At 35.3% G+C, this 22,149-nt stretch overlaps 1 protein-coding gene across 2 annotated transcripts in view; it reads left to right on the forward strand.

Annotated features, from left to right (window-relative positions):
* Nucleotides 1-8,464, forward strand: part of Rps6ka6 (ribosomal protein S6 kinase, 90kDa, polypeptide 6) — a 137,827-nt gene extending 129,363 nt beyond the window's left edge. For both annotated transcript variants that reach the window (XM_013025008.1, XM_013025007.1), the window contains 2 exons: nucleotides 6,326-6,466; nucleotides 6,913-8,464. In XM_013025008.1, the coding sequence (XP_012880462.1) occupies nucleotides 6,326-6,466; nucleotides 6,913-7,038 (267 nt within the window). In that variant the 3' untranslated portion in view covers nucleotides 7,039-8,464. The remainder of the gene's footprint in view (nucleotides 1-6,325; nucleotides 6,467-6,912) is intronic.
* Nucleotides 8,465-22,149: the final 13,685 nt, after the last annotated feature.

A 22,149-nucleotide genomic window follows, 5' to 3' on the forward strand; every position in this document is an offset into this window, starting at 1 on the left:
CTCCTCCACAAGTTATACTGACATCAAATATAGTGAAAGCAGGGGTTATACTGTGGGGGAGGGACCTACAAAGCAACAAAGAGATAATCTTATAAATGTGTTAGAAACACATGCATGAAAGAAAAAAACATTAAAATACACATCTAACCGTTCATTTTCCTGACATCACATTATCTGACCTTTTCCGCTTGACTCATACATATACTAGATATTACAAATAAGGGAAACCATGGGACCTATGTTTCTTTGGGCCTGGCTTACTTCACTTAACATAATTTTTTCCAAGTTTTTCCATTTCCTAACAAATGGGGCAATGTCATTCTTTCTGATGGAGGCATAGAATTCCATTGTGTGTATATACCACATTTTCTTGATAAAGTTCGTTTTCGACATAACAACTTGTACTTATCTGTCATTTTCATGCTAGTATAATACTAGCATGAATACTTTGGCTCCTGGTATGTTTTGAAGCCAAGTATTGTGATAACTTCCAGCATTACTCTTTTCAATCAATATTGCCTTGTCTGTTTGGCATCTTTTGTGCTTCCATACAAAAATTTGAGTATCATTTCCTATGAAGAATGTCAGTGGAATTGTGATAGAGATTGTATAGAATATGTAGGTTACTTTTGATAATATGTTCATGTAAAAATGTTAATTCTCTAAATTCATTGAGATCTATCCATCCCTAATGTCTTTTTTAATTTCTTTAGTGTTTTGTAATTTTCATTACTGAGTACTTACAAGTCCTTTATTATATTTGACTCCTAAGTATTTTTAAAACTATTGCTAATATTTTTCCCTGATTTTCAGTTTCCCAGTTAGTTTATTATTAGTATATACAAAAGCTACTTTTTTATGTTAGTTTTATATCATTTTATTTTGCTGAATTTGTCCATGAATTGTAAGAGTCTTCTAGTATAGTAGTGTCTTTTAATTATAGAGGACTATCAGCAAACTAGGATAATTTGGCTTCCTACTTTCCTCTTTATAAGCCCTTTATTTATTGCCCTAAATTCTCTAGTTAACAAGAATGGCGAACATTGAAAAAATTTGTCTCATTCTTAATTTTTAGAGCAATTTTTTTCAAAATTTTTTCCCATGCAGTATAGTTTACCTATGGGTTTGTTGTGTACACATAGGATACTTCTATGCATAGCTGCTTCCAGATTGCTAGGAAAGAATGTTGAATTTTATCAGAATATTTTTCTATCTGTGGTTTTGATTGTGATTTACTTCATAGTTCAGATGTTAAACATTTCTTTATGTGTTTATTAGCCATTTTCATTTCTACTTCTGAGAACTGTCTGTTCAAATCCTTTGCCCATGTATTAGTTTGTTATTTTACTGTTTAAATTTTAGCTCTTTCTATATTTGGGGATATTAATCCAGAATAGCTATCAAGGATTTTTTGAATAGCTGTCAAAGATTTTCTCCAATTCTGTGGGTTGTCAGAGTTCTGATCATTGTGGGTTTTTTTTTGCTTTGTGTTATGTTTTTATTTATGCTTGTTGTTTGTTTTTCTATGCAGGAACTTTAATTTGGTACAATCTAATTTGTAAGTTCTTGTTATTTTCTGGGTAATTGGAGTCCTGTTCATAAACTACCTATTGTCCAGAGTTTTCGCTATGTTTTGATCTGACTGCTGAAGAGTTAGATACTTTGGAGTAGTTATATTGTCTTGCTTTTACATATTTCTTGTGCCTCTGCATTGCAATTTGCATGTGTGTTGGAAAGGAGAGGGTCTTAGTGGGCAGCTTTCTGTTGTACCCCCAGAGGAGAAAAAGCAGTAATGAATACATCAGTTAAAAAACAAGCCAGATATTAACATGTAGTTAAAAAATGCATTGGAAATATCAGCTACATCCCTAATAAGGGAGCTGGAGTACTTATAAATAAACTTAATTTAAAATTATTAAATTTACATGTATTCTGTAATAAAAAATGAGAATATAATAAAGGGAAGAAATAAGAAAGCAGGGAAAGTATGTGAGATAAAAGTGTAAGAATGTTAAGGGATAACATACAGAGTGAGATAAAAGTATTTTAAGGATAAAATATCCGAAAGAGGTAACTGATCAAAGTGTATTGTATTGTTAAATGACAACTCCTTTTTACAACTAATTAAGGATAATAATTTTAAAATATTCAAATACTTTATGTCCAGAAAATATTTCTTTTTAAGAGAATATGAAATAGCAATGTTTTGTTTTCCCACAGACTTAACCATATTGCAATTTACTTGCTGCTCAAGGCAAGTAGGTATTGCATTGTTTTCTCTCTGAGATCAAAACAGGTTATACTAGAAAGGGCTGTTTTGAGGCTAAGCCCAACCCTGTTTTTTTTTTCACAGTAGTGTGCAGTATTATGACCACTGCTAGGCTGAATTCCTGCCAGCATTCTATGTATCTATGACTGAGGACAGGGGCCACTCCCACACTGCTCTTGTATCCTGAGTCCAGAGACCCATTAGTTGTATGTCTCCATACAACTAATCATGGGTTATGCTATCATGGGTATGAAAAAATGCCTGAACATACTCTGTTTCCACAAAATGTCTTGAGCTTTCTGAGTCTAGAAATCAGTCGTGTTACAACAGTCTTCACTGGTAGAGCAAGGCATGTGTCACTGAGTGATCCTTCATTGCAGTACAGGTGGTCTTTTTTTTCCCATGTTGGCAGAGAGTGTAATTTTTATTTCATTAGATATTTATTCAATTACAGTTTCTCTGCTTTATATAACACTTCACATGGTAGCAGAGGCATTTTAAATAATCTAGGTTATTGATAAATCTCTTCTTTCTCCCCTCTTGTGGAACTCCTCATTGTTTTCTTTTTTCTTTTTTACGTTTTTTATTGTAAAAATGCTGTACAGAGGGGTTGCAGTTACATGAGCAAGGTAATGAGTACATTTCCTATTGAGCATTGTTACCTCCTTCTTTGTTTTCCCCTACCATCCCTTCCCTTCTCACCTCCACAACTACCCCCCCCAAGTTGTAAAGTTCATTTTCAACATAGTGTTTTGTACATCTCATTGTTAAAATGAGTTAACTTGTATCCTTATTTAAGCATTTTGTTTTTTCCCTTCCCCTCCCGAATTAGAGAAGTGTATATATACAAGATGCAAGGCACCAACATCAAATACAGTGAAAACAGGTTATACCGTGGGGGAGGAACATAGAAACAAAAAAAATCACACGGTACATTATAAATACGTTAGAAACAATAGCAAGAAAGAAAAAAATGATATTTGTGTCCCTATCTTGCAGTACTGGTCTTCATCCTAGTACACATGTCAGCTAGTCTTTCTCCACTTTTCAGAAGTTCTGCTACAGTGCTTCCATATGCAGTGATGCCACACTTCCCACCTAGGTAAACCTGTATTGGAAAGCCTCTATCCAGGCCCCAACTAGTTTCCTGGGCCCACAATGATTTTTGGCTCATTTGGTCACTTAATCTCTGGCTTTCCCCTGCTTAAAGGCTTGACTGGAAGACCTCTTTGTGTATGTGTTGGGCGGGGGGGTGGTCATAGGACTTGAAATCTGGGTGTGGGCACTGTCTCTGTGCTTTTCAGCTCTAGGTGAGGGCTCTACCACTTGAACCACAATGCCACTTGGGTTTTCTACTGGTTTATTGGAGATAAGAGTCTCACAGAGTTTCCTGCCTGGGCTGGTTTTGAACCATGATCCTCAGATTTCAGTGTCCTGAGTAGCTAAGATTACAGGCCTGAGCCACTGGCCCCTGGCCTGTAAGACCTCTTTTACCATTAATTATTCTCCACCATGGCACCTGTGAGCAGGCTTGAAAACACAGAGGGCCCCTTCTCAAACATCTCCCTATATAGCCTGTTTTGGATCTTCTGTCTTGGACTGTGGCTTTGCAAAGTTTCAGATTGTGTGCTTTCAGAACACACTAAGCCTTTTTTTCTTTTTATTTAAAGCCCCACTGATGGAGGAGTCAGTTTTCCTGTTGTTTTTATGCAAATCTAAAAGTCAGTATTTCTGGTTTCTACCTGGTGTCTGTCTACAATGAATTGTTGCATTCTCATGCTTTCCATGCCACCAACCTCTCATTGAAGTCATCCAGATACATAATGTATTGTGTGGGATTGGTGGTGGTGCAGTAAAATACTGGGTGTCTCTGTTCTACCATATTCCTCTCCTGGAGTTACTATTTTTTAAATAAGTTTTTATTGTGAAAATACCTTACAGAGGGGTTACAATTACATGGGCAAGGTAATGAGTACGTTTCTTATCAAACATTGTTGCCTCCTCCTTTGTTTTTCCCCTACCATCCCTGCCCTCCCATCTCTACTACACTCCCCTCCACCCCTGCCAACATTGTAAAGTTCGTTTTTCGACATAATGTCTTGTACATCTCATTGTGGCAATGGGTCCACCCGTATTCCTATTTAAACAATTTGTTTTTTACTTACCCTCCCCAAATTATACCAACATCAAATACAGTGAAAACGGGTTAGTATTCTTGAATATTTGTTAGCACTAATCATTGAAACTGTCTGGACTCGTATTTTCTTCTTTTGTAAACTTTTAGGTATCAATTTAATTTCTTAAGTAAATGTGTGGCTGTTTAATCTTTGTTCTTGAGTGATCTTTGACTTCTTTTCCTTTAAGGAATTTGTCCATTTTTACTCTATTGGCATAAAGATTTTTTAAATAAAATTTTTGTCACCCTGAAAATCTTTGTACACACTCTAGTTAATATCTCCTTTCTCACTTTATCTGTAATATCTATAATGACATATAAACCTACTCCTCTTTGCAGTCTAATGTTTTTGCTTCATGAATTTTCTTGCTCTGTTTCTTTCTTATCTTTATTGTAAATGTAATTAATGGGGGGAAGTTACAGTTACATAAGTAAGATAATGAGTACATTTCTTTTTAAACACTTACCCCTTCCCTCATTTTCTCCAGCTTAGCCCTCCTCATTGCCCTCCCTCCATAGTTGTATTGTTCATTTCCAACATAGTGTCAAGTGAGTACATTGTTGCATTAGTTTATCCTTTGTCCTGCTGTTTCTGTGATTCTCTTTCCCTTCCATGGATCAGATAAACTTATATACAAGATAAAGGGGACCGAAACTAAAACATAAAGGAAAAAAAGAAATAACTTTAGTGCTGTTTCTTCATGAATATTCAGGAGCTTTTCTTCTTGACTGTTTCTATTATCCTCATGAAATAACTTCTTTTTTATTCTGAGTTGTATTTACCTTTGGTTTTGAAAGGTATATAAATATATATTGACACCATATAAAATTCTGGATGGGCATATATCTGATCTTTTCTAAACTGACTTTTATTTAGCAGTCCTATTCCCTTAGTTTCAACAAATTACAGTAATCTTTACAATCTGATATTAGTATTTAAAATTCTTAGTTTCATGTTTTTCATATTGAAAGAATATTAGAATATTAGGAAATACTTGTTAAGCAGAGCTTTCTCTAAAGTATAGTAAATAGTTTAAAATACTATGTAATTTAACATATTTAAATCTGTGTTTGTACTATGCATTCAAATTGCTCTTAGTGTAACAGATATCAAAATAATCATATACATATCTACGTTAATGGAAAACATGACCATTATCATCCTAGCATCTAGTTGCTAACATATTTATGGTTTATGTTCTTTGATATGTTAGAGGATTTAATATGTTAATATGTTAGTGAATTAATTATATGTAACTTTCCATTCTGTGCTATGTCTATATATACATACCCTTACATACCTTAGAGCCCCGTTTACCAGCAATGCTCAATAGCTCCTTCTCTTCTTGACCATTTAACAGATTCCAGGATAACTATTGCCACTTTACATTTTTTTTCCTTCCAGTGATCACTGACATCATTCCATTCCTTACAGGTTTGGCGTTATTATTTTTAATTAAATTTTAAAATAAATATAATTTTACTGTGAAAAATCTATTTCAAGATTATGTTTTGACAGTTAAATATGCAGGTATATAAAATAAACAGGTAACAGCTGAGTGCCTGTGGCTCACACCTGTAATTCTAACTACTCAGAGGGCTGAGATATGAGGGCCTTTTTTTGGAGCCAGCCCAAGCAGAAAAGCCTGTGAGATACTTTTCTCCAATTAACCAACAAAGTGCTGGAAGTGGAGGTGTAGCTCAAGTGATAGAGTACCAGCCTAAAGCATAAAAGCTTAGGGGCAGCTCCCAGGTGCTCTGACTTCATGCTCTAGTACCAGAATTAAAACAAAAATCAGATTACACCTGTTTATACTTTCATAGTTTGAGAAAATGTGAAACAGTATGTTTATTACTATTTTTTTTTCATTTTCATTTAGGATTTGCTTTCCCACATGCTTCATATGGACCCTCATCAACGATATACTACTGAACAAGTATTAAAGCATTCTTGGATAACCCATAGAGACCAGTTGGCAAATGACCAGACAGACAGTAATGATGCATCACGAGTTGTTTCGGTAAAAAGAAAATCTACTTTTATGTGCCTTCTAAATACTTAATACATAAAGTAACCATTATTGCTATGATAGTTAAGTAATTCTCCTTTCCTCTACTCTGGTAGAGGGGGTTATTACTAACATCTTATTTATAGCTGGAGATAAAAGTAGACTAAATGCAAGTTTTATATGCAAACAAAATACTTTTTTATAAACATTAGTACCAGTTCCTGAATTCAAAGGCATTGAAGTACATTTAAATTCAATATTGTAACAATTTTTTGTAAAAAAAATGCTATGTAGTGAAAAATATTTAATACTGAGGTGTTAATTTCTAAAGGCAGCACCTGTATCTTATCTTTTTGGGAAAAGGTTTTGTTTTACATAAATATTTCATGATACAATGTAGAAGATTTTTCACCTCCAGAGGTTGTTATTCAGTGTATGATGTTTCCTCATTATGACAGGAAACAGTGGTTGCAGCATTTTCTGTCCTGACGCACAAGACTTTTCAACCAGTCCTGGAGCCTGTTGCTGCTTCAAGCTTAGCTCAGCGACGGAGCATGAAAAAGCGAACATCAACTGGCTTGTAAGATTTACAGTATTCCTCAGCTACCTGGAAGAAGAGAAAACTAAATGTGTGGCTTTTTTGCCTATCAAAGGCACTGTTTTCTGCTATATTACTTGAATATTCTGTTTAAGCCCCCTTTTTTAGGGGGAATCAGATTAAACAAAACTTATGCAGGTTCACAATATTCATACTTGTTGTTTTGCCATAATGTCCGATTGTTTATTTAAGGATAAAATTCGTGTCCACAAGGTCTTAACTCTTCTGCACACTGACTTCTAAAATTCCTTCCAAATAAATTTCCTGTTAGGTTTTTTTTGTTTTCATACAGTCATGGTTTAGGGAATCATTCAAGATGCTTATAGTATAGTGCTAAGCAGTGCCAGTGTTTTTAACACCAGATCCTAAAGGAAAGGCTTCTTTTTAAAGAGAAAAAAGTACTATAGAAAATTGTTGTGCACAGCAAAGGACTCCATTCATTTGTTCCTCTGTAATTCCTAACTTTTAGTCATAGTAGTTTGGTCACAGAGCACAATACATTTGTGCTAATATATGAACTCCTGATATGGTTGGTGCCAAAGTTTAATATAAGAATTAGATCACGAATAATGTGTGCAGACAGACCTGTATATTATCCATAAGTGGCCTAGTCTAGTGAAAATTTCCATAAAGCTTCTAACATTTTGCATCTAATGGGATTGTGAAGATTTTTTTACCCAAAGGATATATGTTGGTGTTGTAATCTGTTAAATAGATGATAGATATGCTTTTGAAAACAAAATAGATGGTGTTGACACTATCTTGGTGATGTGTAAGCTGATTTTGAATTTAACCAATTGGATTTAATTGTCATGTTCCCTTTTAAGTGGAGCTACACTGTTCTATTTCTGACTTCCATATCGGGCGACAGTGTGGCATATTGATCTACCTTGACTCCTATGGTAATATAGTGAAGTTTTGCTATAGTGAACATGTGCACATAGCACATATGACATAGTATAATGTATTTCAGTCAATATTAGATGATGCTACATAATAGTTATACTTCAAGAAGATTAACATTTTAAATAGGAACTAATATGTGAAAAATGAGCACATTAAATCATATTTATAATGAGATAAATACTTGGCCAAATTGGTCTTACTAATTCTATGATTCAGAACCACTGTGTAATATGTATCATTTTCTCTAAATGCTAAAATAAAAAAAAAACTTTGTGTTGTTGAGGAAAATACCATTACTACTGCTACTGACAGAAAGCATTCATGAATGTAAACTGGAAGATATCTCAGTTTTGTTTAGTGAACATAGTGAATTACTTGTGTGTGCTAGGTGTACTGTTTTCTGTGTGTTTTATTTTACTTAGTTCAGAGAAAATTAATTATATCATTTAGGCTAGGAGACATGTAACTTTGGTATTTAATAAAGGAACCTATATATATTCTCATTACAATGTATGTGATCTATATTCCATGCACAAAGATATGTTTCCTGAGTGTGATCTAAAATAAGTATTCTTACTTTGAGGTGTCTTTTTGAAATAACTGGGAGACATAGAAACACATAATGCCACATGGTAATATTGCTTAAAATTAGTTAGATGTATACCTTGTGGCTTTTATGTTCCAATTTGACTCTTCCCTTACTTTATTACAAGTACTTGCATGTGTTAGTTTGTGTCCACATATTTTGAGTTGTTTTCATCCTGTCATTATTTATCTTACTTGTGCTTCTTCCTACCAGAGTTGATTTGTCATACTCAGATACAGTTTTGATCAAGTTTTCAGGATGCTATTTCCATGTGTGCTTTTAATTTTTTTTAATTTTTTTATTTATTTTTTTTGGTTGGTTGTGGAGCTTGGGCACTGTCCCTCAGTTCTTCAGCTCAAGGCAAGCGCTCTACCGCTTGCGCCACATCGCCACTTCCATCCATGTGTGCTTTATAAATAATAAGATTAGGGGAAATAGGCCAGGCACTGGTGGCTCACACCTGTAATCCTAGCTACTCAGGAGGCTCAGATCTGAGGATCACAGTTCAAAGCCAGCCCAGGCAGGAAAGTCCTTCACTCTTATCTCCAATTAACCACCAGAAAACCAGAAGTGGCGCTGTGGCTCAAGTGGTAGAGTGCTTGCCTTGAGCTGAAGATCTCAGGGACAGCACCCAGGCCAGAGTTCAAGCTGCACGACCACCAACAACAACAGCAACAAAAAAGATTAGGCAAAATAAATTGAAAAATGAAAATATGATCACAAAATAGCCTTTAATTCTTTTCTATAAGTAGTACTTTAAAAATAGATGATCTTCATTAGTTTTCATTTAGCTTGCTCAAAGAGTCATGCCATAGAATCCTGTTGTGAAAGGAACATTATGGAAATGAATAAGTAGCACCATTCCTCATCACCCAGTGAAGGTTGCCAATGTATAAAAGACACAGTACACCAGTAGGTGTACCCAGTAATTGTGAGAGTTTTCTGCTGGAACAAGTCAAATTCTCCAGACTAACAAAAGTAGTAGAGGCACAAACTAAGTGAAAGCTTCAGACTACACCATCATTTTATAGAGGGTTGCCCAGTCATCTTTTTGGCTAGAAAAAAAAAGGATGTAATAAATACAGGATTTAATGGGCATTTTTTAAAAGAGCTTGTCAAAATGAGTGACCAGTAGAAACAAACCTTTCTCTAAGGCTTAAGAATACTCTATTTTCATGAACAATCATTTTGCTTTGGTTTTCTTTTCTAAATAGTTTGAGGGGCTTTTTAAAATTGTTTTGGAAGGGAGAAGATATTGTCCTTATTTTTCTTAAAGGAAACATGTTTGTTCAGATGGACTATCAGTTAACTGTGTACAAACTACCATAAATAAACTCAGAAAACCCTTTGCAAGAAAATAAAAATGCACTGCTGATGATTATGACCTTATAGGCAGGCTAAAACAGTAGTTCATTCTTTCATGAAGATCCAATGTTGGAATGTTTAAACAATTATTTGTTGTAGTTTTTGCCATTGGTAGTTAAACTTAGTGAAACATTTTTAATAGCCTCTCTGCCCAGCACAAAGGAATTACATGTTAGGCAAGCCATAAACTTAAGAATAGAGGCTTGGCATCTATCAAGCTAAAAGACTGCCCAGAAAATCTTATTCATAGTGATTGAATATTATCCTAACAATAAGAGGCTATTTGACTATGAAGAAAAGAAACACTTACCTTGTACCCTAAGGACCACTAGAAAAATTACAGTTTAAAATTTATAATTCTTTTCCTTCTTGCTTAAAAAACCCTCATCCTATTCTGTGAGCACCTGACTACTTCATGAAGGCTTAACCTAGCCCTAGAAGGAGTCAGTGCTCCCAAAAGACTTCTATTCTCTCAGAAGAGGTCTTTTCAGCTAAAAAGGTGAAAAGGAAAGCTGTCTTATTAATTCACTCTGTGCTATGAGTGGCTTAGAAAGTCCATTAAACACATGAGTTTCTGCTTATTGGACTTTTCATCAGTTTTAATAAACAGAATAATTTTAAATGCAATTAATATTAACATTTTCTGGATAAGAAACTTAGTAGGTCCAAGGGTAAGAGTATCCAATAAACTGTTTCTTCTCTGTACAGTTACTTCCTTTCTACTTGTCAGTCTGTATTTTCCCTGAAACTCTTCCAAGCTTTTTAATCATGATGAATTTATACAACAAGTGGTGTAGAGGAAGGCAGGGCTTTGTTGCTGTTTCTTTATATGGTATTGTGAACCCCATATTTGTCTGTATTCTTGTTTGGCATATGATTTATAACATAAAATATTTACCTTTCCTCTCCTTTGTATTGATCAATGAAAGACTAGAAACTTTGTATGTATACCACCACCTGTGGATCCCAAATTTCCACACCATTGTATAGATTCCAAAACTTAGAGATCCTGTTTATCACAATGTTTTTTTTTCATAAGACGAATCCATAATAAATATAAATTGGCCAACTGAAATTAAACTCAGATTTTTTTTATTTCAAAGCTTATGCAGAGATTTTTGGTTGTAAAATTATAAATCAATAATATACTATATTCCTTCCTATGCAGGAATGTATTAACATTTATATTCACATTATATATTATGTTCATAATGCTCTGTTCCTCATTTTGGTCTTACATGGGATTTGAATTAAGTGATAATACTTGATCTCACATAAAATTATTTTTGGTTTCTAGTACATAGGAAAATATTGTCAGTTATAATAAGTTTTAAAATATAGACATTGCTTTCTTTGAAATATGAAGAAATATATAAAGGAAAAATACAAATCAGAAATTCGGGCTTATTAAAGTGGGAAATTATTCACCTTTCATTTATTGGCTACCAAAAAATTTTAGCTAAATCAGTGTGTGTGTGTGTGTGTATGTCTGTGTGTGTGTGTCTGTGTGTGTGTCTGTGTGAGACTCTGTGTTTGTCAAGTTTCATTAACAATAGAAAATCTTTGTCAAATTATGGAAACTGATTTGCATGTCCTGCATTTGCTTTTTAATAATTGACATTGTGTGGCCAGTTAGGTATTGGCTTATTTTCTTTTCTCTCAACTAATATTGCTCAGTTGCATTTGATTTATCTTGTTAAGTTCATTCCCTTGGAAAATTATACTACTTATAGCCAAAAAGTATTTTTAGTGTAATAACATTATTTTGACACCAGGAAATCAGCTTAGAGATACTGCCATTTTTAAGGTTATACATGTAATATCCATTAAATATACAAATGCCAACATGGATTGGAAATGAGCATTTATCCTATTTTGAATTTCATTATACACAATAAAGAGAAAAGTATACTTTTTCTATGTTTTATTTTGTTGGAAGCAGGAGATACTGTTTCTGGTAGTTCACATAGGTGTTAAAGAAAGAGAGCACAGTTTGCTATAGCCACATTTACAAGAAAAACATGGTTTGCCAATATTTCCCAAGCACTTTCAAATTCCTATACTTATTTTCTGATGTAGAAGTATAGTCACTTGTATTTCATTGCATTTCTCAAGACAGAAATGGTTTTAAATATTAAATGTGTGTAATTTGCTTCATGTGTACTCAAAGTCCAGAAGCTATAAATTAACAAAAAGGACCCCAGTGTTCAGATAACTGTATTTTGTTTTTCTGACTATTATAGATTTTATGCCATCTTTTACTTTATAAATATTTTCTTTAAGGCACTATTCCTTTGATATTGACATTTTCATTAATTGTACTACATTTCTCATCATGTAAAATCAAATCCAGTAGGGCATTTTACAGTGTTCTTTTCTCTCACAGTGCTGCTAAAGAAATGTCTATCATTTTGAATTTACTACATGCCAAAGATGACATAAATTATATTTATTTTTGTTCTTGTTAAAACTGTGAGCAAGAATTTCCAAGAAATCATGTTCAACTACTGGCGTTTTTCTGGGTACTAAATAAAATAGCTTCGACTTTCTAACCTTTTACACTTGAACTTGCTTGGTCATTTATAGATATAAAAAGCTGTTTGCTTTTATTTTTTATCACATACAGCTAATTGCTGAACTCACTGAGCATTCTATACATTGTTCAGGAGCCAGGTGTGACAAGTGTTTCAGCATACTGCTTGGTTATACAATTTCCTTAATATTACCTGAACCGTAATATGTTTATCACTTAGATTTCTCTCCTGATACTTGTATCAGTAAAGAAATTCAAGAAAATGAGTATGCAAACACAGTATTTTTCAGGCTTAAATCAGGAGGATGTATTTATCTGCAAGTTACGTAAGGTGAGTATGTTTTCTGCAGTAAGGAATAACTGATATCTTAGTCTCTAAGTACTGATAGAATTCTTTTAGGCTTTGAATCCAATAGCATAAAAGAAATTTAGCTTAAGACTTAGAAGTCACATATGTAGGTATGTAAAATTATATAACATCTGTACACAGAAATGCATTTGAAATCTGATGATACAACTCTTCATATAACAAGATAAACAAGACAAATTCTAGGACAAATTTACAGAATCAGGAAAAATTTATTCTCCACTGGCCACTTCTTTTTAATCTCTTCTACTTTAGCTTATTTTATGCTTTCCATCTCCCAACCCCTTAGTAAAATTTCTGATCAGCATTTTTACACGATACCTTAACAAAGTAAAGGAGGGTGAATGCAGTCAACATTTATGTCTGTTTGTGAAAATGGAACAGTGAAACTGGTGGCATTGGTGTATGAAGTGGAGAAAGGAAAATGAGGGGATTGATGGAGGAGGTGCGTCTAACTAAGGTACAGCCTTATGCATAGTGGACATGTCAGAATGAAACCCTGTTGAGCATCTGATGATAATCAAAATATGTGAAAAAAGAAATATATTCACACTAAAGTAGTTCATTCTGTAGTCATTTAAATAATCTAAAATAGCAAATGTGTTCATTTTGGTTCATGAGTCTTTGAAACAATGTAAATGTACTATACTATGCATGATTTAATCTACTTACATGACAGTGAGTGAATAATAAAACAAGCATTATTCTCAAGATTCCTTCAATTTCTTCATAATATTTTATGTCCTTTAACTACTGGTTTCTTATGGATCCTAGAACTTGCTCTATTCAAGTACAAAGAAACTTTCAACTTCTAAGTCCATCCTTCACTCAGTTGTCTTCCTGACTTCCCTGTTAATGGATAAGTTAAGTTAGCCAGGCATTGCCTTATCCTGCTTCAAAACTCTCAGGTACATTTTGTGTACATCATAAGCATAGATATATTAGCTTTTTTATTGGTAAAGTGTTTTTGACTTAGCTACTCTATATGACAACTGAATATCCAGTTTCTAGTAAAACACATATTTTTTTGTTAATGGATACATTTTATATAAGAAATGTGTATTGTTTCTGTGAAACACATGATTACTGATTTGCATTCTCTTTTTAACAGATATTTATAGCTGATTCTAGCTATTCTCTTTCTCTGAAAGAAAAAATACTATCAGAATGAAAAGAAATAATATGCCAACAACCAAGTCTGAGCGATCTTTTATACTTTAAATATACTTTATAATATAACTGGGAGCTTCCTGATAGGAAAGGCAAGAAGAGAAACTAAGGACAGTAAGTGATAATGTGGTAAGAAGCATATTAAATTTTGAAGATAGAAATTGGGCTAATACCATAATTTCTGAGACAAAGGTTGAACTTAACAGTATCTTAAACTACGGCTTTGTAGCATAGTTTAGTATTTGTAGCATTAATTAGGATTTTTAAATTGTTACTATAATGGTGATATACAGGGGGGTTACAGTTACATAAGTCACATAAAATTAGGATGTTTGTTTACAAGGGCTGATACCTAACTGACAGGGGCTTAAATATACAAAGAGGATTTATTTGCTGGATTCCTGTTTCTATAAATATTATGGGGCTATCTATGTAATAACAAGATGGCAATAACAGGTCTACACCTTACCTCCTCTCTTACTTATCTCCGGGGGTAAAACGTTAGAAATACTTAGGAAGCTGAAATTGTGAGATCATGGTTCAAGGTCAGCTATAGCAGAATAAAATCATACAAAACCCCTTAATGAAGAGCTGTATGTGGTAATGCATGCCTGTTGTTAAGCATGTCATATAGTTTATACTTACGTTGACCAGCAAGCTTCCTCTAAGCAGTAATTGCTTTTTTAAAAAATTATGTTTTTAGATGGCTCTTTCTATATTATTTATTGCATTGGATGCATTATGTTCTTTCCTTTAATCGTCTGTGGATTACAATTATCTGTGAATTGTTTTTTCCAAAATGACTCTTTATGTCTAGAATATGTGCGTGACTCACCCCCAGAATTCTCTTCATTTGCTCTTACAAGTTTCAATATTATATAATACCCATTTTCATGGTTCCTCTCACTTTTGTGTCACTGGGTAGTTTTCCCTGTTGATCAAATTTAATTTAGAGTGTCAGTTTTTGTGTGTTTTTCTGTCTTCTGAGAGATTAAATTTTAGTCTGGCCAGGTAATGCATTTTTAGAACTGTTTTTTGTCAAAATGAGACTCTATTTGACATTTCCATGAATGGTGACACTCTCTGTCAAGATTACATGAATTTTTTGGTATCTATTGTGTAATCTTAGGAAAGCAACACAATTTCATTTGGTGAGGTTAGCTGTTTTATAGCATGTTACTGTGACTTCTTTAAGATTTTACTTTGAAGTTAAATAGGGTACAATTTCATAGCTCTGTATATATAGGCCCTTCATTTTATAAATTTCATAAATATATTTAAAATGTACATATATATGGAGAAATCATTTCTTATGTAAGTTCTCATTTACATAACATTACCTATGTAGAAAGGAAAACATCTCTTAAATTGTAGATACTATAGTTTTTTTCTCAAAATTGCTTGAAAATTATATTTTCTACTTTAGGTTGTTTTTTTTCCTTTTTTTTTTTTACTCTTGCTCTACAAAATGTAGCATAAAGAAATCTTGATGAAGAGACCCCACAGCTGGCTAAGGAACCATGGAAATGGTAAAGGGGACAAAGGAATTTGCTCAGTGGACATCATTGGTGCCCATGCAGGTAGTGGTGGTTCTGAATCTACACCAGCCATGCTTCATGGCCTGTATTCAGAGGCCAAATAAAGAGTCTATAGGAAGAATTTGTGTGTGTATGTGAATCCTGAGGCTTAGACTCAAGGCCTAGGCCCTTGAGCTTTTATACTCAAGGCCAGTGTTCTACCACTTGAGCCACAGCTCCACTTGTGGCTTTTTTGGGGGGTGGTTAATTGGAGAAAATGGCTTCACAGACTTTCTGCCCAGGGTGTTTGAGCCTTGCAACAACAATACCCACAGGACAATGTATTTTAAATGAACTTTACAACTTCAGGTGGGAGGGGGGTGGATGGAGTGGGGAGGAGTGTGGAAGGCAGGGAAGGAATAGTGGGACAACAACAAGGGAAAGAGTAACAATGATCAACAAGTAATGTACTCATTACCCTACTCATGTAACTGTAACCTCTCTACAAAATCTTCAGAATAAAATAAAATTTAAAAAAAGATCTTGACCAGATTATTAGTTTCCTACTTTGAATTCCCTGATTCATATATCTGTTATTTCTGATTACAATATAATAATGGAAATTATTTGTATTGGTATCTTAATATAGCAATTGGATACAGTCCCAGATCTAATTTCTATTCCAATGTTAATAAATTTCAACAAGAAGACATATGTAAGATTACCCTAATCCTCTCACTCCAAACATTCGTCTTCTCAGCCCATCAAAGGAAACTAAGAAAAGAGTCAGAACAATTTCAAATTCATTTCCTACTAGCTATGGAAAATATAAATTCCAGATGAAAAACTCTTCACTGATGGTTGATATTTTATCATCAGAATGTTGATTGAGGATTCAAATAATAAGTTCTACCAGCAAAGAATTAGGGTTTCTATAAGTAATGACATAAGATAAAATTCTGAATATAAAGAAAGTGAATATTTCCTCTCATCTAGTTTTTTAGGAAACTATGATGATACTTTATAATAAGGCACTTGGGTCTTTAGCCAATCTAAATGTGAAAAGGATATTCAAGAGAAATTTCCACTTCCAGGAAGATGGAATAGATGTACTTTCCTCTTGTACTTCCACCAAGGAGCAATTAAAAATACAGAATTTTATATATAATTCAAACAATTAGTAGCTTTGGAAGGTGTAGAAAGATGGATTGTCACGTGACATGGAGCTTGAAGCATACCCAGTAGTAAGTTTGATGAAATGTATTTAATTCATGTATCACAGGTTGAATGTTGAAGACAACCACTCACAAAGGTAGAAGTTGCAGATGAAAGAAGCTAGTAACAAAAGCTTGCACTTTATAATAAAACATATAAACACCAGCTTACTTAGATAGAAAAACATTGAACAATAACTGCTATGTTATAGATAAACACCACAGAATAACTCCCAAATCATCTTCACCCATGGCAGTAAAACCCAATTGGAGAGTCCATTAGTCTTCCTTACTGGGCTGTAGTGACATATTTTTATATTTTTTTATTGTTATAAAAGTGATGGACAGAGGAGTTACCATTGCATAAGTCAGGTAAAGAGTATGATTCTTTTTGGACAGTCACCCTGCCCTTGCTCTCTCCCAGTTTTTCCCCTCCCATCCATACTCACAAGTTTTATAGTTCATTTTCAACATATTGTCTAGGCAGTATCACTGCTGCATTTGTTCTCCCTTTGTCCAACAACCTTTGTGCCTCCCCTTACCCTCCCCAAGGCATATAAATGAATAAACCAGACAAAAAGAAAACAAAAACAGCAATAAAGAAAAGACATTTCTTGGAGTTCATTTTGGAAAATATTTTATATGACCATATGCACACAGCTATTGAGCCTTTGTGATCCATTCCTAAGAATATCCTCCTTTGGTCTCACAGTGTGAATGTCTAGAAACTTGAATAATTTATCAGTTCTTTACAAGGCTGTAATGACATATTTTAACTCCATTTCCAAGGTGATCTTAGAGCAGGTGGAATGGAGAGGCAAGATTTTCAACTGTATAATCTGAATTGAAATTCCTCCAAACTCAGTGTCAGTAGAGTCCACATGGAGAGATGGAAGAGCTAGATTTGTCATCCACATTTTGCAGCAACTGGGTACCCCTTACTCTCCATAGTGGTCTAGTATTAGAGAAGACATATGGAACCACAACTTTAAGGGGAAAAAAGAGAAGGGAGAGGGAGAAGAGAAGGATCTTGACGTGAATCTCACACATTATACAAAAATTAATTCAAATACATCACGGGGAGGACTTCGTTGGGAGTGATGGGAGAGGATGATGAAAGGGGTGACATGGATCAAGATGTATTGTATTCATAATCTGACATGTTGAATTAAAAACCCTTTTTTCAACTATGTTTAAATCCTGGCAACTGTGGCTCACACCTGTAATTCTAGCTACTTAGAAAGCTGAACTCTTAGTATTGCAGTTTGAAGCCAACCAGGACAGGAAAGTCCTGAGACTCTTGTAAAGGGGATCAGGCAGATAAAGAGGACAAAAACTGAGGGCGTTCAGAGGAAGATGGCAGAGGAGAAGCTGGAAGCTGAACAAGCTCTTGCATAGAAAGCAGCTTTAATGTTCCAGTGAACAGTCCTAGGCTAGAGAATCACACCAAGTGTGCCATCATAGTGCAGAGAGTTTAGCCAGATAGGGAAAATCCAGGCAAGGAGACAGATCTGAGCATTTGCCAGTAGTGGCAGCTGCAGTGGCAGCGGCAGCTGTAGCCAGGATACCTACAGAGAGATTCTGGGACAAAGGTGCCAGACGGGGCGGGCGAGCAGATTCTAATCAACACCAGCAAGAACTGACAAGGAGCAGATATCTTCATCCTGCAGATCCCAGACCAGAGACGACCCAGGAACCAACACTCCGGCCTGAGTAGAACACTGACATCCTCCTCAAGAAGCAGAGAGAAGGCCGCCCCTCCCCCATGACTGGAGATCTCCTTCTTTGATAATGACAAAGGCCCTCTGAGCAGCTAGCTCTAACTCAGGCCTTGGAAGAAAAGTCATTTAGCAGGTCACAGGAACCTGACCTGACATACCAGGCTCATCTCCACCCAGGGGAAAGTCACCCCACCCAGGCAGAGAGAGCTCCGCCCCCAGAGGATTGACTTTCTTCACTGGGTAAACAGAGCCAGAGGCTGCCCCTCCCTACAGCAGCCTAGACAATCAATCGAAATTCAGTAAACATAAACCCTGAGAATGGCTCCAGGCTGGGCTCTGTGAGTGTCTCAGGAGCTAGCCCTTCAGGGAAAAGCTACTGTTTGCTGAAAGGCCTCAATCCTACCCAGAACCTAGCCTCATCACAGCATCTCCAAACTAGAGGAAACAGCCATCTCCCTCTTGTGATACTCAAAGCAGATCTCCCTCCCACTGAACTAGGCTGGGAGGAGGATCACAAAATACTGGGTAACTCAGAACATTTTTCTGCCTGCTCAAACAAACTTAAGAACCAATCAAGCGACAGGAAAACCAAACACCACAAGAAGACCAGAGACTTGGGCTGGGAAGGTGGCTCAGTGGTAGAGCTCTTGCCTTGAGCTGAAGAGCTGAGGGACAGCGCCCAGGCCCAGAGTTCAGGCCCCATGACCGGACCCCAAAAAATAAAATAAAATAAAAAATAAAAAAGAAGACCAGAGACTCCACCAAGAGACTGGTTATGTTCATAGGGGAGATGCAGGATCTTCCCACTCCCCCGCTCCCCCACCAAAAAAAAAATCAAAGAACTCTTTTTTTGTACCTTTTTTAAATTTTTATTTAAAAAAATTATTTTCTATAAATCTTCTTTTTCCTCTCATAGTTTTTATTTTAGGTGTGTGTGTGTGTGTGTGTGTGTGTGTGTGTGTGTGTGTGTGCTTTTTAAAAAAATCTCTTTTGAACTTTTGGTATTTTTTTAATTCTTTTCATTTTTTTGTCATTTTCTTTTTTGAGTGACTTATTTGCTGTTCTGCTCATCCCCTAATATATACCCATCGTCAATTATTAGACCATATCCCCCATTGTGTGTATACTTAATCCAGAAATTTATTACTCAATTCACAAACTCTTAGGCTTAACTTCTTTAATAGCAGTATTATCTCTTTATACCTATATAATTTTCAAGTAACTAATTTTAAGAATTTTTATTTTTTAGTTTTTCATGTCTCCTTTCTATCCCTTCCCTCCTCTCATCCAATCCTTTTCTTCTCTCAATATCATTTCTTTAAACACATAATTTTTAAGTGTTTCACTTTTTAAATTTAAATTTTTGTGTTTCCATTTTTTCTTGTTTTATTTTTAATCTCTCTGCTATCATTCTGTCCAATCCATTTTCCTCTCTGAGATTAATACTTCGTTAAATTCATTCTCCTTTTAGCTCTCCACATCACTCTAATCCTATTTTCCCCACATTTCTCCCTAAATCTAATAATTTCTGGTTTGCCAAATCCTTCTTTGCTGTTCTTAGCCCATTAATCCATAGTTGTTTGAAGATCAATAGATTGTTTTTGTTGAACTAGATTGTATTTGCAGCCATTTTGGATGTGCAACTACAAGACTCTGGTTGATGCTTGCCTTAAAATAGTGTTCTAACACAAAATTGGTGTTACTTTCATACCAAATGGACAGAACAAGATGGAAAAATACAAGAAAAATGGCAAGTCCAGGTTTCTCAACTCCCACTCATGATAATCAGGTGGCAGAACAGTTAATGAATAATCGAGAAGAGAGTTCCCAAAAAGCTCTACAAACACTACTGGTAAACATGGTGAATGAAAAGATGGAAAACCTGCAAAGGACTCAGTGTGAGTATGATAGGGAGTGAGAGGAGGCAAACCAAAGATTAATACAGGAAACTGGTGAGCATGAGAAAGCTACTCAAAGATTAATACAGGAATTGCATGAGCAGGTTGACAACGGTCAAAGAAAAAGGCAGGAATTGCATGAGTGGGCTGAGAACAGTCAAAGAGAAACACAGCAATTGCGTGAACACGAGGAAGTTAATCAAAGAGTAGTACAGGAATTGCAAGAGCAGGATGAGAATAGACAAAGATCAATAGAGGCATTCATGGAATAAATAGACAGCTGAAGGAATCCAGGGAGACCACAAAGGAAATGCTGAATGGAACCCAACAGAAGGAATGGGAGTCCAAGGAAACCATAACCAATCAAATAAGTGATTTGAGAATAAACACTGAACACCTAATTAAGGAAGTAAAGAAGTTCATACAAGATCTAAAACAAAGCTCCAACAAAGAATTTGGAGCCATCAAAGCTGACCAATTAGAAGAAAAAAAAAGCATAAAGTCTTGACAGTAGGTTACATCATGCAGAAGAGTGAATCTTGGGGATTGAAGACAGCCTAGATATTATAAAGAACATAAAATTCTCCAAGACAAATCCCAGAAATATCATAGATCTATCTATTCAACATATGGAAGACATCATCAGAAGGCGTAATCTGAGAATAATGGGTGTAGAGGAGCACCTAGAGACAGAAGTTAATGGTCTGGGAAATTTATTTAACAAGATCCTAGCAGAGAACTTCTAAAACATTCACAAAGATAGGCCTATTCAGATACAAGAAGCTTTTTGAACCCCAAATAGACCAGACCAGAACAGGACATCCCACCATCACATTATAATCTGCACAGGATCAATTCAGACCAAGGAAAAGATCCTTAAAGCTGACAAGGAGAAAAGATCAATCTCGTATAAAAGGAAACCAGTGAGAATAACCTCAGATTTTTCAGCAGAGACAAAGGAAAAAGACCCTGAAATAATGTATGCCATGGCCTAAAGACAAACAACTATCAACCCAGCTCAACTCTCCTTCATAACTGAAGTCCATAGCAAAGAAAAACTGTAAAAATATATCTCCACCAAACCAGCCCTACAAAATATACTTAAAATGTCCTATGCATAGAAAACCAACAAGACCACAATAAAGTCCAAGAAACCACATCCAAACTGAGAACCCAAGAACCATAGGAAGAACCCAGTTGTCCCAGCCCGCAAGAAGGTGGATAACATGGCAGATGGATAACATGGAAGGTGGATAACATGGCATAACCAAACACCTCTCAGTCCTAAATCTCAACATTAACGGACTTAACTCTTCAATTAAGCAATATAGACTGTCTAGTTGGATTAAAAAGCAAGGTCCATGCTGGGAAGGTGGCTCAGTGGTAGAGTGCTTGCCTTGCATTCATGAGGCCCTGGGTTCGATTCCTCAGCACCACATAAGCAGGAAAAAAAGCTGGAAGTGGTGCTGTGGCTCAAGTGGTAGAGCGCTAGCCTTGAGCTGAAGAGCTGAGGGACAGCTCCCAGGACCAAAGTTCAGGTCCCATGACCAGACCCTCCCCCCGAAAAAAAACAGCAAGATCCTTCTATCTGCTGCCTTCAGGAATCACACCTTGAGTGAAAGGCTGGAACAAAATCTACCAAGCAAACCGCCTCCATAAACAGGCAGAAGTTGTAATCCTAATATCAGATAAAATACACTTCAGATTAAAATTTGTGAGAAGAGATAAAAGGAAGGTTGCTACATACTAATTAAGGGAACTCTCCTTCAGGAGGATATTGCAATTCTAAATATCTATTCCCCAAACACGGAGCACTCAAA

Source organism: Dipodomys ordii, unplaced genomic scaffold (assembly GCF_000151885.1).
Source record: "Dipodomys ordii isolate 6190 unplaced genomic scaffold, Dord_2.0 Scaffold80, whole genome shotgun sequence".
In the NCBI taxonomy this organism is placed as follows: Eukaryota; Metazoa; Chordata; class Mammalia; order Rodentia; family Heteromyidae; genus Dipodomys; species Dipodomys ordii.